Here is a 14,826-nt window from a genome sequence, read left to right as displayed (position 1 = left end):
TTGCCATTGCTAGGTGACCTTGTTCTAAATTTGAGGCTACTGACCAAATTAAGAGAAACTCTGAGATTTTCTCTACTGTCGTCGGCAGCCGTCCGTCTCGAGAGACGATGGTGTAGCTTCTTAAGAGTCTATCTGCACCGCCGAGAATGGCTGTGCAGTCCGACTCGGGAGTGACACGGTATCTGTCTCCTCCCGTGTTGAATCGACATCTTACGATGACGCTGGAGTGTCCTCTCCAGTGAAGCTGAAGCTACAGAGCCTGGGCAGGGTGATATGGAGGGTCTGCTGTTGCCCATGCAGCAGACCCCCCCTCTCTTCGCAGCTGAAGGGTCCAAGGGAAAGACGGAGTCAATACAGCTTGGCTTCAGGTGCGCCGCAGGAGTTGCCGGTGTTGACTACAACGTCAAACCGCCTTAGGGACTCCGGCTCCGGATTTTCTGTCGGGGTTTACTCCCTTAGCCTTTCCCCTGAAGAGGTATGCCGCAAGGCAGCGGAGGTTTTTTGGAGTCAGAGTTTTCCTTCTCTGATGTGCCCTGACTGGAAGATCGAACCAGCGACACTTAGCTCGCAGGCCGACGCTCAATCCACTGAGCCAAACCAGCCATTAATGGCAAACATACTTTATTTAAAATTGAACACTTAAAAGACTTGAATCTAATGTCTACTGAAAAACATTTTAAGTCATTTTTTGGCCATTTTCCAGCCAATGTGTTAAAATATATATGAAATAAAGTTTCATAGCACTCCAACAGAACTTTGTGACGATAGAAATGTTTTGTATCTGCACTGTTTAACACAGTAACTCCCTAGCCACACATGAATATAAGACTTGAAAAGTGGCTACTCTAAATGAAAAAACAGATTTTTAATTTTAATTAGTTTAAATGTAAATAGCCACAGGAAGCCAGCTGAGTGGCTTCTGTGTTTGACAACACAGAATATTAAAAATAAATTTTACCTAAAGTCACTCTTGACAGATGTTACACTTGAAAATATCTATTAGGGTTAACTGTTTGCTAAACACATAAAACCATAAAAAAGTTAATTATTCTGTGACAATTTAATAATGTAGTACATGCATTCTCAGACTAACAAACATTTAGTACTTAGAAGAATCTTAGACATAAAATTGCTGGGAATAAAAGTTCTCTTCAAAGATCCAAAGAGAAGTAGTATTACATAATGCACCTAGTCCCTTCTGGAGATACACCTGAGACAGGAAGCCACTACAGGGATACACAGCACACGGGGAGAGAGGCCAACACAATGTTGCCCCTGCCCTTTTGTCTCGGCTTGGGCATCTGTAATTGGATGAGTGGGAAGACACAGGAATCAATACATTCTTACAACAGACTTTCTGTCCTCTCTCAAATCTCTTTATCCTATAATATGGCTGAAATTATGGAAACTGTAAAATGTGCAGCTTGTATAGTCTGGTCTTGGAATCTAACTATTTATAACACTGCTTCAGAGGAAAAATATTATAATCAATTTTTAAGTTTTGTGGAAAAATAAAAGCCAGTCACAAAGAAAAAAAAACCAAAGGAAAAAATTTAATTTAAAAGGGCAAAACAAATTTTTTGCTACCTTATGGTAATCTGATAAAGATTCAATATTGGAAAGGCTATATTCATCTGGTAGCTATCAACAGATCAAAATCACAACCAGGATACTGACACTGAAATAGTCAAGACACAGAACAGTTCCATCCCCACAAGGATCCCTGTGTTGCCTGTTTATAATCACTCCCTCCCTACACCAAGTTCCTGGAAACTACTAATCTATTTTCTGTCTATAATTTTGACATTTCAAAAATGTTATAAAAATAAAATCACAGATTTTTTGGGATTTTTTCCACTAATCATAATTCTCTGGAGATTCACCCAAGTTGTTGCATGCATTAATAGCTAATTTCTTCTTATTGCCGAGTAGTATTCCACTGTATGGATATACAATTGTTTAGCCATTTACAGTGGATCGCCCCCCTTACCCACAGGGGATACACTACAAGACCCCCAGTGGAAGCCTGAAACTATGGATAGTGTCAAACCCTATATACACTATGTTTTTTCTTATACACACATACTTTTTCACTTAAAGGAAGCACTTTACAGCTTCTCTTTGGCATATCTGGATTGCCAGCATCACTACTCTTGAGCTTTGGGGCCATTTTTAAGTAAAATAAAGGTGACTCGAAAACAAGCACTACAGTAACATGACTGAGATGGCTAAGTGCACAACGGGCAGTTCGTGTACAGCGGGATGATTCACGTCCCAGCCAAGATGGAGCAGAACAGCATGATACTTCATCGTACTACTCAGAACAGCCTGCAATTTAAAACTTACAAATTATTTCTGGAATTTTCCATCTAATATTTTCAAACCGTCATTGGTCACAGGTAACTGAAACTGTGAAAAGTGAATCCGTGGATAAGAGGGGCTACTACTATATTAGTTAAAGGACATCTAGGCTGTTTGGGGCTATTAGGAGTAAAGCAGCTCTGAATATTGGTGTTTAGGGTTTTCGTTGTGGACAAAAGTTTTCCATTCCCTGGTATAAATGCCCAAGAGTGTAACTGTTGGGCTGGGTGGCAGGTGCATGTTTGATTTTATAAGAAACCGCCAGACTGTTTACAGAACGGCTGTACCACTTTACATTACTGCCAGCAATGTATGGTTGACCTAGTTTCTCTACATCCTCACCAACATTTGAGATTGTCACTATTCTTTAATTCTAGCTTTGTGATAGGTATTTGTATTTTACTATTGAGTTTTGAGAGTTCTTTATATATTATAGATATAAGTATTTGTTGGATATGTAGCTTGCACATATTTTCTCCCACTCTGTAGCCTGTCCTTTCATCCACTTAACAGAGTCCTTCACAGAGCAAACATTTTTGACTGTGATAAGATCCAATTTGTCCATTTTACCTTTAATGAATTGTACTTTTGGTGTGTTTAAGAACTCTGCCTAGCTCTAGATCCTGAAGATTCCCCTCCCCCTTTTTTTCCTGTTTTATTATTTTAAGTTTTACAATTAAGTCCACTATCTATTTTGAGATAATTTTGGTCCAAGGTCAAGGGTTTTTTTGCCTATAGATGTTCAATTGTTCCAGCACCATTTGTTGAACAATCTATATATGCTTCCTCCATTGGATTGCCTTTGCACCTTTGTCAAAATCAACTGGACATAATTGTGTGGGTCTATTTCTGGGTTCTCTGTTCTATTCCATTGATCAATATATCTCTCCTTCAACACCACACAGTCTTGATTACTGTAGCTATGTCTTGAAATCAGGTAGACTGGTTCCTATGACTTTACTCTCCCTTTTATCAAAAAAAAAAAAAAAAAAAAAAAGCAGCCTAGTTCCTTTGCCTTACCATGTAAATTTTAGAGTAATCTTTTCTATATCTACTAAATATATTGCTGAAATTTTGGTAGGAATTGCATTAAACAGACAGATCAATCTGAGGAGAACGAATATATTTACTATGTCCAGTTTTCTACATAGTATCCCATTTATTTAGGTCTTCTTTCATTTTAAAGAAATCAGCATTCTATAATTTTCAGAATATAGATCCTGTATATATTTTGTTAAGATTTGTGCCTATTTCATTCTCTTTGAAGCAACTGCAAATAGTATTGTAAATGATATTTTAAATTTCAGTTTCCATATGCCTGTTGTTAATATATAGAGATGTGATTGATTTTTGTGTATATTCTTGGATTCTACAATCTTGCTGAGCTTGTTTTTGTAGATTCTTTGGAATGTTCTATGAAGACAATCATGTCATGTATAAATAGCAAGTTTTATTTGTTCCCTTTCAATCTGTATGTCTTTTATTTCACAATACAGGTTTTAAATAAATGCCCTCAAAGCTGATCTTTTGCTTATTCCTTTGAATAGTCTCTTTTTAAAGTTTCTGATACTATTGGATTGTGTTAAGACCACACAAAATAGCTGAGAGCAGCTGCCCCATAATTATTCTCTGAACAACAGTAAATAATTTTGGTTAGGTAAAGACACCAATATTTAAACTAAGACAGCTTATATTTAATCAAGGCTTTTTACTTCCTGACAAGGACTTAGGTATAATTTTAGCAAATGAACAACTTAAAAACTTAAGTCATAAATTGAAATTAAATATGTGGCTGACATAAACTCTGCTGTTTAAACTGACCAGCTCGTCAGTTATAAAAACAAGCACTATGAAGATTAAGTTAAGCAGGCTTTATATTTCCTATAGCCTCCAGTTCCAGACTACATCTGTTTTCTTTGATACACAAAACCAGAGTTAAAATAGCTCCATTTATCACAGCATGATTGTAGGCAGACAAACCAGCCTGTCTGTTTCCAGATAGTGAAAGCAACTGTTATTAATCACAATTACAGGCCAAACCTTCTAAGAGAAATTGCATCAATATTCTCCCAACCCCCAGCCCTTCTACTCTTGAACTCAAAAATGGTACTGAGAGTGTCACAACACTGCCTGAAGATCAGTACATAAAGATGCTACTATGAGGTCAACCTGAGTTTTAAGTTCAGAATGCAAATTAAGGAAAATCTTTTTAAAATATAAAGTGATCTCTCAAAAGCATTATTATTAAGTTTAGGAAAACAACTAAACCCACTCTTTAATATTTATATAGAAAGGTTTATGCTTTATGAACTTATACAGGATACCTAAAATTTATAAATTAGATGATTAACTTTAAGCAGAAAAGCACTTATGAAAATAGACATTTTTCTATACCAAATGTAGTAGTCAACAGTGTGAAGAAAATTATTTCTCTCATACAGATTGTACAATAGCAGAACTTCCTACAGAGTGAGACCAACTGCAGGTTATAGATGAAAATAACATAAGACAATTGTTGAACCTTACCTGTTAAAATTTGGATCTTTTTCAAACAAATTGTAACCCTTTCTTCAATGGTTAGGGCAAGGGTTTAAGAATACAAACAATATACTAAACTTATTGGGTTAAACACTTTGTAAGTTATATAAATGTCTAATCACTATGTTGTACACCTGAAACTAATATAATATCATAAGTCAACTGTAATTGAAAACAATATTTTTCACAGTACTTACTTTATTTTCTGTGGTCACACATACTTTAAAAAAGATGCACAACCCTGGCCAGGTGGCTCAGTTGGTTGGAGCTTTGTCCCATAATGCCAAAAGGCTGTGAGTTGGAACCCCGGTCAGGGTGTGTGCAGGAGGCAACTGATTGATGTTTCTCTCTCACATCAATATTTGTCTCTCTCTCTCTTCCTTCCTCTCTTTCTAAAATTAGTGAACACACCCTTGGGTGAATATTTTGAAAAATAGTTAAAAAAAATGCACACACTTGCAAAATATCCAAACACCAGGAATTAGAAGGAAATAAAACAAGGAGCTTACAGGCCTGGAAGAATGTCATAGGCTTCCGATAAAAATCAAACCAATCAAATATTGAAAATTTCTTTGTTCAAAACACAAATTTTTAATTTAAGTTTTTGTTTACTGATATTCCTGCCCCTCTGGCCAAGATGATCTTCACAGTCAGAAAATCTGTCACATGCTCATCAAACACTTGGTCCACAAATCTCATTTTCACTGCATACTGTTTACCTAAATCATAGCTTGGGAGATTGTAGCCAAGGACGTAATGGGTCTTCCACGCTCCAAAAATAGGAAAGTGAGATCGGATTTCCATCTCTATGGAGTCATCCAAAATAAGGAGGTGGCTGGTAGAAACATCGCCATCTCATCCTGGTAATAAATCCTGGGCAGTGGCAGGAAGGGTGGTCTAAAAAGAGGATGGAGGATATACCACTATCTGGTTGTCTCTAGGAATCATAGTCTGTAAAAGGCCCCTTAAGCAGAGCCCCTATGTGCTTCAAGTCCCGCAGTAAGAAACCTTGATGATTTGGTGACAGTAAGGAAAGGGCTGCAGTTCTCATAATATATTTTAACAGCATTCTGACTATAGTATAGGCAGGGACACCTCTGAAAGGCCCACAGTGCAAAAGGTTCTTGAACCATGTAGGGTTCCAGAACTTGGTGTAGCTCTCCGTTTTGGGGGGAGGCAAGCTTCACATGAATTGTTTGTCTTTGCTGGATAAGAATTGTAGAAATATAATGGTTGCCCTCAAATATCATGAACTGTTTCTCTGATTGAGTGATCTGAGTTGAATATGGCTGAAGCACATACTATAAACTGTTTCCACAATGACTAAAATCTTGGTCCCAGGATTGAGGATTAGGAGCTTGACTGTGAAGAATTTCCTACTTCTACCCTTAATTTTGTTTTTCTGTACTTCTGGCATTGTTCTCTTCCTCATCTTTTCCCCCTCACTTGCACCCCTCACAGAGGTGTGCCAGCTGGGCTTCAAGCTCTGGCTGCAAGGCCAGAAGGAAGGAGGTAGTGTGAGATGTGAGGCTGCCACCTGGGTGCATCGGGACCACCTCACTGGCACCTTGGACAGGTGTTTGCTCAGGTCCACCATGTACTTCATATGCCCTCGTTAACAAGCAGTGGTGCCTCAGGCCCTGAGCAGCAGGAGCAGAAGCAGACAGAAGCAAGGACCTCCATGACCAGGTGAAAAAAAATTTTTTTAAATTCTGTCTTCCCAGATCTTTTATTTCAAGCTGAGTAACACATGTATCTTTAATGGTCTTTACAGTTTTTCTTTTTTTTTGGGGGGGGGTGTTAAAAATTTTTTTAAAACAAATACAAACCATACTTTCACTTAGTACTGTCTACTGCTTTTATTTTTTTTTAAAGCTACTGTTTTTTTAAACACCTACTACATGCAAGACACTTTAGATGCTTTACATATATGATTATACTGAACTCTTACAATAATCTATGAAGTAGGTACTATTTTTCCTGTTCTGCAGAAGGGAACACTTCGACTCAGAAAGGTCACACAGCTAGTTAGTTGTAGAGTCAAGAGTCAAATACAGATTTGATTCCATAGCCTATGTTCTTTCCCCTCGGTTTATAAGCCTCTAAAACTTTTACTTGTTTTAAGACAAAGTCTGAATGGAATTTACATATATAATGCACCTATGGAAGAACAGTAAAATGTTATACAGTTGTAGAGATAGCATATTTTTCTACACTACTTTCCCACTAAATGACTGTTAATTCTCTTACCCAGCAATATTATGGAATATGAGGCCTGTCCAGAAAAAGTTCAGCCATTGTTAATATAACGAGAACAGTTTTGAGGGACCTCAATGTAAACTGGCAGCCAAGGAGAGTGGACTGAAATGCACATGCGTGAAAAATGATGACTTCACTGAACTAGTCAGTGGGGATGGTAGACACCCTTGAGTGAGCATGTGAACTGTGTGGCTATTGCATTCAAAATGCCTGAGCGAGCAAAGCAACAAATCTGCGTCAAATTTTGCATTAAGCTTGAACATTCCTCTGCAGAAACTATTTGGATGATTCAGAAGGCCACAGCTACAGGAAACTGGTGATTGGAAGCTTCATCATGACAGCATGCCTGCTCATGTATCATGTGTTGTGAAGTTTTTTGACAAAACATCAAATCACCCAGTGATTTGGTCCCCCTACAGCCCAGATTTGGTGCTCTGCCACTTCTGACTTTTCCCAAAACTAAAATTGCGTTTAGAAGGGAAGAGATTTCAGACTGCCAATGAGATTCAGTAAAATATGACAGGGCAGCTGATGGTGATTGGGAGAACTGTGAAGGGGACTGAGGTGTCATTGTCCTATGTACAATGTTTCTTGTATCTTGTATCTTCTTCAAAAAATGTCTCTATTTTTCATATTACACAGCTGGATACCTTCTGGACAGACCTCGGAAATTGAGCCATTCCATGATTAGACCCTATATCCAAACAAGGCCTTATTATTAAACATTTGAGAGACATCTGGCCAAGATGGAAGTACAGGTAGACATGCTTCACCTCCTTCCACAACCATTAGAAGGAAAGGAAGGGAGCCAGGGTTCAAAAAAACTATTTGGAACATAAGGAAGAAATAAACAGTCAACCAGTACAGAATGAAAAAACAAGAATTGAAAAGAAGGAGGAGAGGCTTAGGAACCTCTGGGACAACTTTAAATGTGCCAACATCCGAATCATAGGGGTGCAAAAAGGAGAAGAGGAAGAGCAAGAAATCAAAAGCTTATGTGAAAAAATAATAAAGGAAAACTTCCCAAATTTTGTGACAGTAATAGACATACAAATCCAGGGAGCACAGAGAGTCCCAAACAAGCTAGATCCAAAGAGGACCGCAACAAGACACATCATAATTAAAATGCCCAAGGTTAAAGATAAAGAGGGGATCTTAAAAGCAGCAAGAGAAAAGAAGAAAGTCACTTACGAAAGGGTTTCTATAAGACTATCAGCTGATTTCTCAAAAGAAACTTTGCAGGCAAAAAGGGACTGGCAAGAAGTATTCAAATTAGCCCTGGCTACTGTGGCTCAGTGGATTGAGCGTCAGCCTGCGAGCCAAGTGTCGCTGGTTCGATTCCCAGTCAGGGCACATGACTAGGTTGCACATCAGGTCCCCAGTTGGGGGCGCGAGTGAGAGGCAACCACACAGTGATGTTTCTCTCCCTCTCTTTCTCCTTTCCCCTCTCTCTAAAAATAAAATAAACAAATAAATTATTTTAAAAAATATAAGTATTCAAATTGATGAAAAGCAAGGGCCTACAACCAAGATTACTCTACCCAGCAAAGCTATCATTTAGAACTAAAGGGCAGATAAAGTGCTTCCCAGGCAAGGTAAAGCTAGAGAAGTTCATCATCCCCAAGCCCTTATTATATGAAATGTTGAAGGGACTTATTTAAGAAAAAGGTAAAAACTATGAACAGTAAAATGAAAACAAACTCAAAACTATCAACAGATTAATCTAAATAAAAACAAAAACAAACTAAGCAAACAACTAGAACAGAAACAGAACCACAGATATGGAAATGATATGGAGGGTTGTTGGCGGTAGGGGGAGGGAGGAGAATGGGGGAAAAGGTGCAAGGATCAAGAAGCATAACTGGTACGTACAAAATGAGCAAGAGGACGTTAAGAATGGTATAGGAAATAGAGAAGCCAGAGAACTTACATTCATGGTCTATGGACATGAACTAAGAGGGTGGGGGGGTTGCTGAAGGGAAGGGAGGTACCGGGCTGAGGGGGGCAAAGGGGAAAAAAATTGAGACAACTGTAATAGCATAATCAATGAAATATACTTTAAAAAATAAAAATAAACATTTGAAACTAAATTAACAATGAGATTAATGCCATACTAATATGAAAAATTCAGAGGTATTTGATAGTTTGCAAAACTGCCCCAAGTCTGTGAGCACTTACCTACTCACTTAACATATTCATTGAGCATCTACTATGTAGAATAGCCAGCCACTGTTCTAGGGACATGGGAACACAGTGATGAACAAGATAAAGTCAGTAACCTCACTAAACTTATTCAAATGAGGAGCACAGAAACTACTCACAAGAACAGGGAAGACATCTCTATGAAGGTGGCATTTTTATCAGAGATCAAAATGAAGGAGAAAGTGAAGCAGGAAAATATTTGGAGGAGGGGGAGAACAAGCTAAAGAACTTCAGAAAAAGAGGGAATAGCAAAGGCCTTGAAGGAGAAAGGGGGTTTATATGTTTGATGAATAGCAAGAAGGCTAATACTGTTAGAGGGAAAAAGTACTAAGAGATGCAGACAGAGAGAAAGACACACTATGTATATCCTTGAAGGTTCTGATAAGAACTTCGTATTTTATTCTGAATGTGAGGAGAAAACACTGAGTTTTCAAAAGATTACTCTGGCGGCAAGAGAAAGAGCAGTAAGGGAGCGAGAGTGGAAGCAGACAGACCAGTGCAGGATGCTCTTGCAGTAGTCCCGTGGTAGTGGTGATCGATGTCTTCTGGTGCTTGCGAGTCAGCAGCATATAGATGGTGTTTTAAGACTTGCTACTGAGGTAATCACTAAGGGAGTGAATGCACACACAGAACAAAGGGCTTAGAGCTGAGCCCTGGAGCACTCCTATGTTTAGCAGTTTAGAAGATAAGCTTGCAAAGGGAAGAATATTCATTTTCCCAGCACATATGAAATATATGCTGTATTCAGGCTTACCTAGTTTCTTCTTCTAAGCAACAGATGAAACCAGGTAGTTTAGTTGGCTTCCATGTAGTAATATTTTTGACCCCACAGAAAATATGTGAAATATGATAGAAATAAAAATATTTCTATTTATATGAGGTAGAACCTTTAAATTAACATTCAATCAAACCTTGCTATATTCAAGTTACAGCAAATAACTTATAAAAATAAATTACTTCATCAAATTTGGGAGTCTTCAGCAAATAAAGGCCTATAAGCCTAGAACCTGAAAACACACAAAATTATACAAGGAGTCTTACTGTAACTTGATCTGACCTGCATTTGTTTTATTACCTGATACTGGCAACATGTTAGAAACCTACAATGAGGAAGAATGAAAACCAGAGTCAAATTGACTTACGTGCAAGGACTGAAAAAATAATGAAATATCTATAATGAGGAAATTAAAATTGTTGATTCATTTAACATCAGAAGGAAAGCAAGTAAACTAGTGTCAAAATTAAATAGAGGTTTTATATTTTAAAAGAAAAACAGTAATGTTTAGTATTTCTTTCCATATACTTTTTAAATTGTGTCTCTTTTCAAAGGCTGTTCATTTCACTCTTTTTCACTTTTTGCCTATTTTTACTGTTTTAGGCTCTTAAGCAAGAGAACAGGGATACTGAAGCAGAAGGACATGAATTGAAATTCAAATTCTGGCACTCACAATTACTCATACCTTTGGCAAGTTACTGTGCATTCAGAGTTTTAATATATCTGCATTTGAAAGACAGAAAAAATATCTATGCCACAGCATTTAGAGATTAAGTTAGCAAAAACTGAGCAAATATTTACAGCTTTATAAATGTTAATTCCTTTCCCTATTCTATCTCCCTTCTCTCCACTGTTTCAACATCTGTAGCATTTACAAACATGTAAGCCACTATTTACATGTTTATTAAAGTTATCTTTTGAGTGTTTTTAAAAGAAAATGGGAAACTTTTATCTTGGTTAAAGCAGTAATGATATAATCCTACCAGTTTTGATCAATGGCCTTCTAAAATGCTACAATATTTTATTTTACTGGACAGTAAGGCTCTACAGGGAAAGGATTATAATTCTTTGAAGCCCTATTGTCTGGTGGATCAAAAATATTTATAATATAGAAAACAAAACAATATTAAAAAGCACTAAGATACTTTGTATTAAAGAATCAGAGGAGGCTATTTACATTGTTTGCTTTGGGATCAAGAATTGAATCATGATCTTATTGGTAACTGTTTACATCCTTCCAACTGTATTTTTTAAACTTCTATTTGTGTGTATTGATTAATACAATGGACTACTGCCATAGTTTTCACAGTAGCAAAATCCACTTTTCAAAGGAAATAGTGTCTCTAAAATCCAATTACCTCAATGAAGATTAAGCCCCTATTTCCTCCAGTACAAAAGGTTCAGCTATTCTCACCCTCTGACAGAATCACATCTCTCTCAGATTTACTATCATAAATATGAAACCTACAATTCCTGATCTGAAAGGAGAAAGTTCACTGTTGGCTGCCAACATGTGCCAAAAGGCAAAACTGACTACAGAAAGGAATATTTTTTCTCCAAACAAGTAATTATGGATAAATTATTTTGCCTGCTCTCTCCATGCAATCAATTTAGAATGAAGAACATATCATTACTTCATGATAGTATTTATTTTCACAAGTTCCTTACATATTAATATACTGGAATCCTGAAACAGAATATATAAGATTTTAAATAATGTATATGGCTTTCTGAGCATTTTAAAGGAAGGTGCTAAAACTCTAAATATCTTTACAAAATGTTTATATTTCCAAAATCAGGTGTCAACTTTTAGATTAATCAAAAGCTTTTAACTGCACTTGAGAGCTTTCTAAATATCCATTTTCCTCTCTTCACTTTTGTCATTCTAGCATTCATTAGAATCTTCATCAAAGATAGTATCAATGAAAGGAAGAGGATGAAAAGAACAAATTCATTCACTGAAATGCTTGTCAGTTGGCAAAGTTAGAAATTTATGGGTAGGGGTTAAGGAAAAAGTAAGGCAACAACGATACTGGGAATTGTCTTTCTAGTTCAGTCATCCACATTAGCAATCTGCTCCAGGCCTCGCTGCAATAATGTTGTAAGGAACACAGATCTTCTGTAGCTCACTCTTTATTCTACCAAAATTCTTTTATTTACACACACGTACGAAGGCTGATGGCAGGGAGGGTGCACTACTCTAGGTGCTGGTACATAACAACAAACAGAACAGAACTCCCTGCTTGAGAACCCTCACTTTCCAGTAGGAAGAGATTACTACTTTTAAGAAGTATAAATATATAACATGTTAGATAAAGCTAAATGCTGTGGTGAAATATCAAACAGCGAAAGAGGGATATGGGGAATTCAGGGCAGGGCTAGGAGCTGAATTTTTTAATTGGTGGTCATTTATCTATTATGCACCTCCCTAAAAATATGTATTTAAAAATGTAAAAATCAAAACATATCTGTTCTCCTAAGCGACAAAATATATTGACGCATATATTCAGAACAAATTCCTATTAAGGGGAACAGGTTTATAATCTTAAAAATTACAATTTTAATGATTGAACAGCCATTGTTTCTCTTTTAAAAAACTGCCACATATAACTTTCATAAGCCTGCTGCAAGTATATAGGTAGTTACATCCCAATTTTTATAGATGTGATCAATTACCTAATAAAAACATAATATTTACCACAATGGACACCAAGTAAAAAACATCATTAAAATCTTGGAAAAAAATTTTTGGCATCCCATCTTGAATAATTTACTGAATTTTGGGTAGGCAGGACAAATAGCTCTTCAATATATAGTACAACTGATATCCAGCTACATTCCAATAGTGGCTGAAACACATTTGTGTTGTTTTTTTCTTTTTCTTTTTTCCCTTTAAAAACTTCTGTTGTAATGGTTAAATACCTCCCTGGCAAGTGAAGTGATTCTTGGGGAACATGAGGTTCCCTGAGAACTCAGAAGGCTGTCTAGGTTTATACAAGGGGAGACCCAAAGAAAACTGTAATTATCTTCTGGAGGGCGGGCCTTATAGTACAGGCTTCCCCCACTAAGTGAGAGTTCTAGGAACCCATTTGTATCAGTGTACCAGCTGGCATTGTTGTGAGAGGCTGCATTTGACTTCAGTGTGTGTGTGTGTGTGTGTGTGTCTCTCTCTCTCTCTCTCTCTCTCTCTCTCTCTCTCTCTCTCTCTCTCTCTCTCTGTCTGTAGATTCTTTCAATGCATTTGCCCATTTCATGTTTGGCAGTTTTTGACCAAAAACAGTATGACCTCTCTGTCCCACCCTCCCTATTCACCCACTCTTGCCCCAAATGACTTTTTTTTTTTTGGTTTGTTTCCCTGGATGAAAAAAAGTCCTCAAAAGGAAACAAAAAATGGCAGAAACACTAAAGCATATCAAAATCAACAAGTTCACAGCCTGTTTTAAGCAGTGGAAAAAAGTTTCAATAGGTGTATTGCATCAAATGGAGAGTACTTCAAAGGTGACTGGAGTTTAAACATGTAAGAATAAATATGCAATGTTTTGTAAATAGATTCTAGTTTTGGGGGATCCCCTTGTGTATCTAATCAGGCTTGCCCAAACTTCGGTTGGTTACTACCACAACCTAGGCTATCTCAGTGACAGACATAAACACTTCCAAGAAGTCTCAGGCACTCTCGTATTATTCATATTATGACTCTCACCAGCATTTTATCAAACCACATTTTTTTTATATTAGGAATATCAGAAATTTACATTAGGAATATCAAAAAAGAATACCTCCATGGTGGTGTGACAGACTCCCTCCATTATCGAGGATTTCTTCTCTAGCAGCTGCCTATATTTGGAAACAATACAACAAATAGATTTCACTTGGAAGTGAGAGTTAAGATTCAACTCCCAAAAGAGGCACACACTTCCTGGGTTAATAATAAAGTAGAAGCCAAATATTCCTTTCTCTTATGTTAACTACATTTAAAAAGCAATTAAAACATATAGCCTAGCTTTATAGCTTTTTCCAGTGAATAGTCACAATCTACAATAGTCACTTTCAGATTCTAGACTAGAAAAAAGAAGGCAAAATAATCAATTCAGCAGCACTCAATTGTCAATGAAAAAGCATTTTGTGAAGACAAAAATCAGGTCCTACTCTGAAGTAAACATGTCACTGTACCAATAAATTTATTGCCTGCTTATTGTATATCTAGAAAAACACTAAGCAATTTACCTGCAGCAGCTCATTTGTTTTTATTATAGCCTTATGGAGTAATTACAATTACTTGTATTTCATAGATAAAATAATGAGGCTTAGATGGTTAAATTATTGACCTAATATCATACAGTGGGCATCAGACTCAAAATCACTTGCAAAGCTATCAGGGATCAACCATCAAAGCCCTTATGGGGCAAATTTCTTGTGATGCCTATGGATATTTAAGTGTGGGGAAAAAAAAAAACCAAACCTTGTTTCATCCTCCCAACATAGTAGGCCTTGGCTAGGCTCCTTATAGAGCACCAAGGTGAGAAAGATAAGCACTAAAACCAAAATAAAGACTAAAGTACAGGGTGAAAAATGGGTAACAGAAACTGAAATTACATTCAATTTGTGAGTATGTAATAGCCATGAGGTGAAATATCTACACTGCCTTTAATCTCTCAGTTACTCAGGTTGTATAATACAAACCATCAAAAGTT

At 36.9% G+C, this 14,826-nt stretch overlaps 1 protein-coding gene and 1 pseudogene across 4 annotated transcripts in view; both read right to left on the bottom strand.

The window, feature by feature from the left end:
- Nucleotides 1-14,826, bottom strand: part of AGPS (alkylglycerone phosphate synthase) — a 175,072-nt gene that overhangs the window by 47,551 nt on the left and 112,695 nt on the right. For 3 of the 4 annotated variants that reach the window (XM_090281055.1, XM_090281048.1, XM_090281064.1), the window contains one exon: nt 13,912-13,969. The exons of the other annotated variant lie outside the window; for it this stretch is intronic. In XM_090281055.1, the coding sequence (XP_090137181.1) occupies nt 13,912-13,969 (58 nt within the window). The remainder of the gene's footprint in view (nt 1-13,911; nt 13,970-14,826) is intronic. 4 annotated transcript variants of the gene reach the window in all.
- Nucleotides 5,491-6,582, bottom strand: LOC150022295 (dolichyl-diphosphooligosaccharide--protein glycosyltransferase subunit 1 pseudogene; annotated as a pseudogene).

The sequence above is a fragment of the Furipterus horrens genome, unplaced genomic scaffold (assembly GCF_987537825.1).
Source record: "Furipterus horrens unplaced genomic scaffold, mFurHor1.1.pri manual_scaffold_1, whole genome shotgun sequence".
Taxonomy (NCBI): domain Eukaryota; kingdom Metazoa; phylum Chordata; class Mammalia; order Chiroptera; family Furipteridae; genus Furipterus; species Furipterus horrens.
The sequence above is the reverse complement of the archived record's forward strand: the minus strand, read 5'-3'. Positions and strand labels throughout refer to the sequence as shown.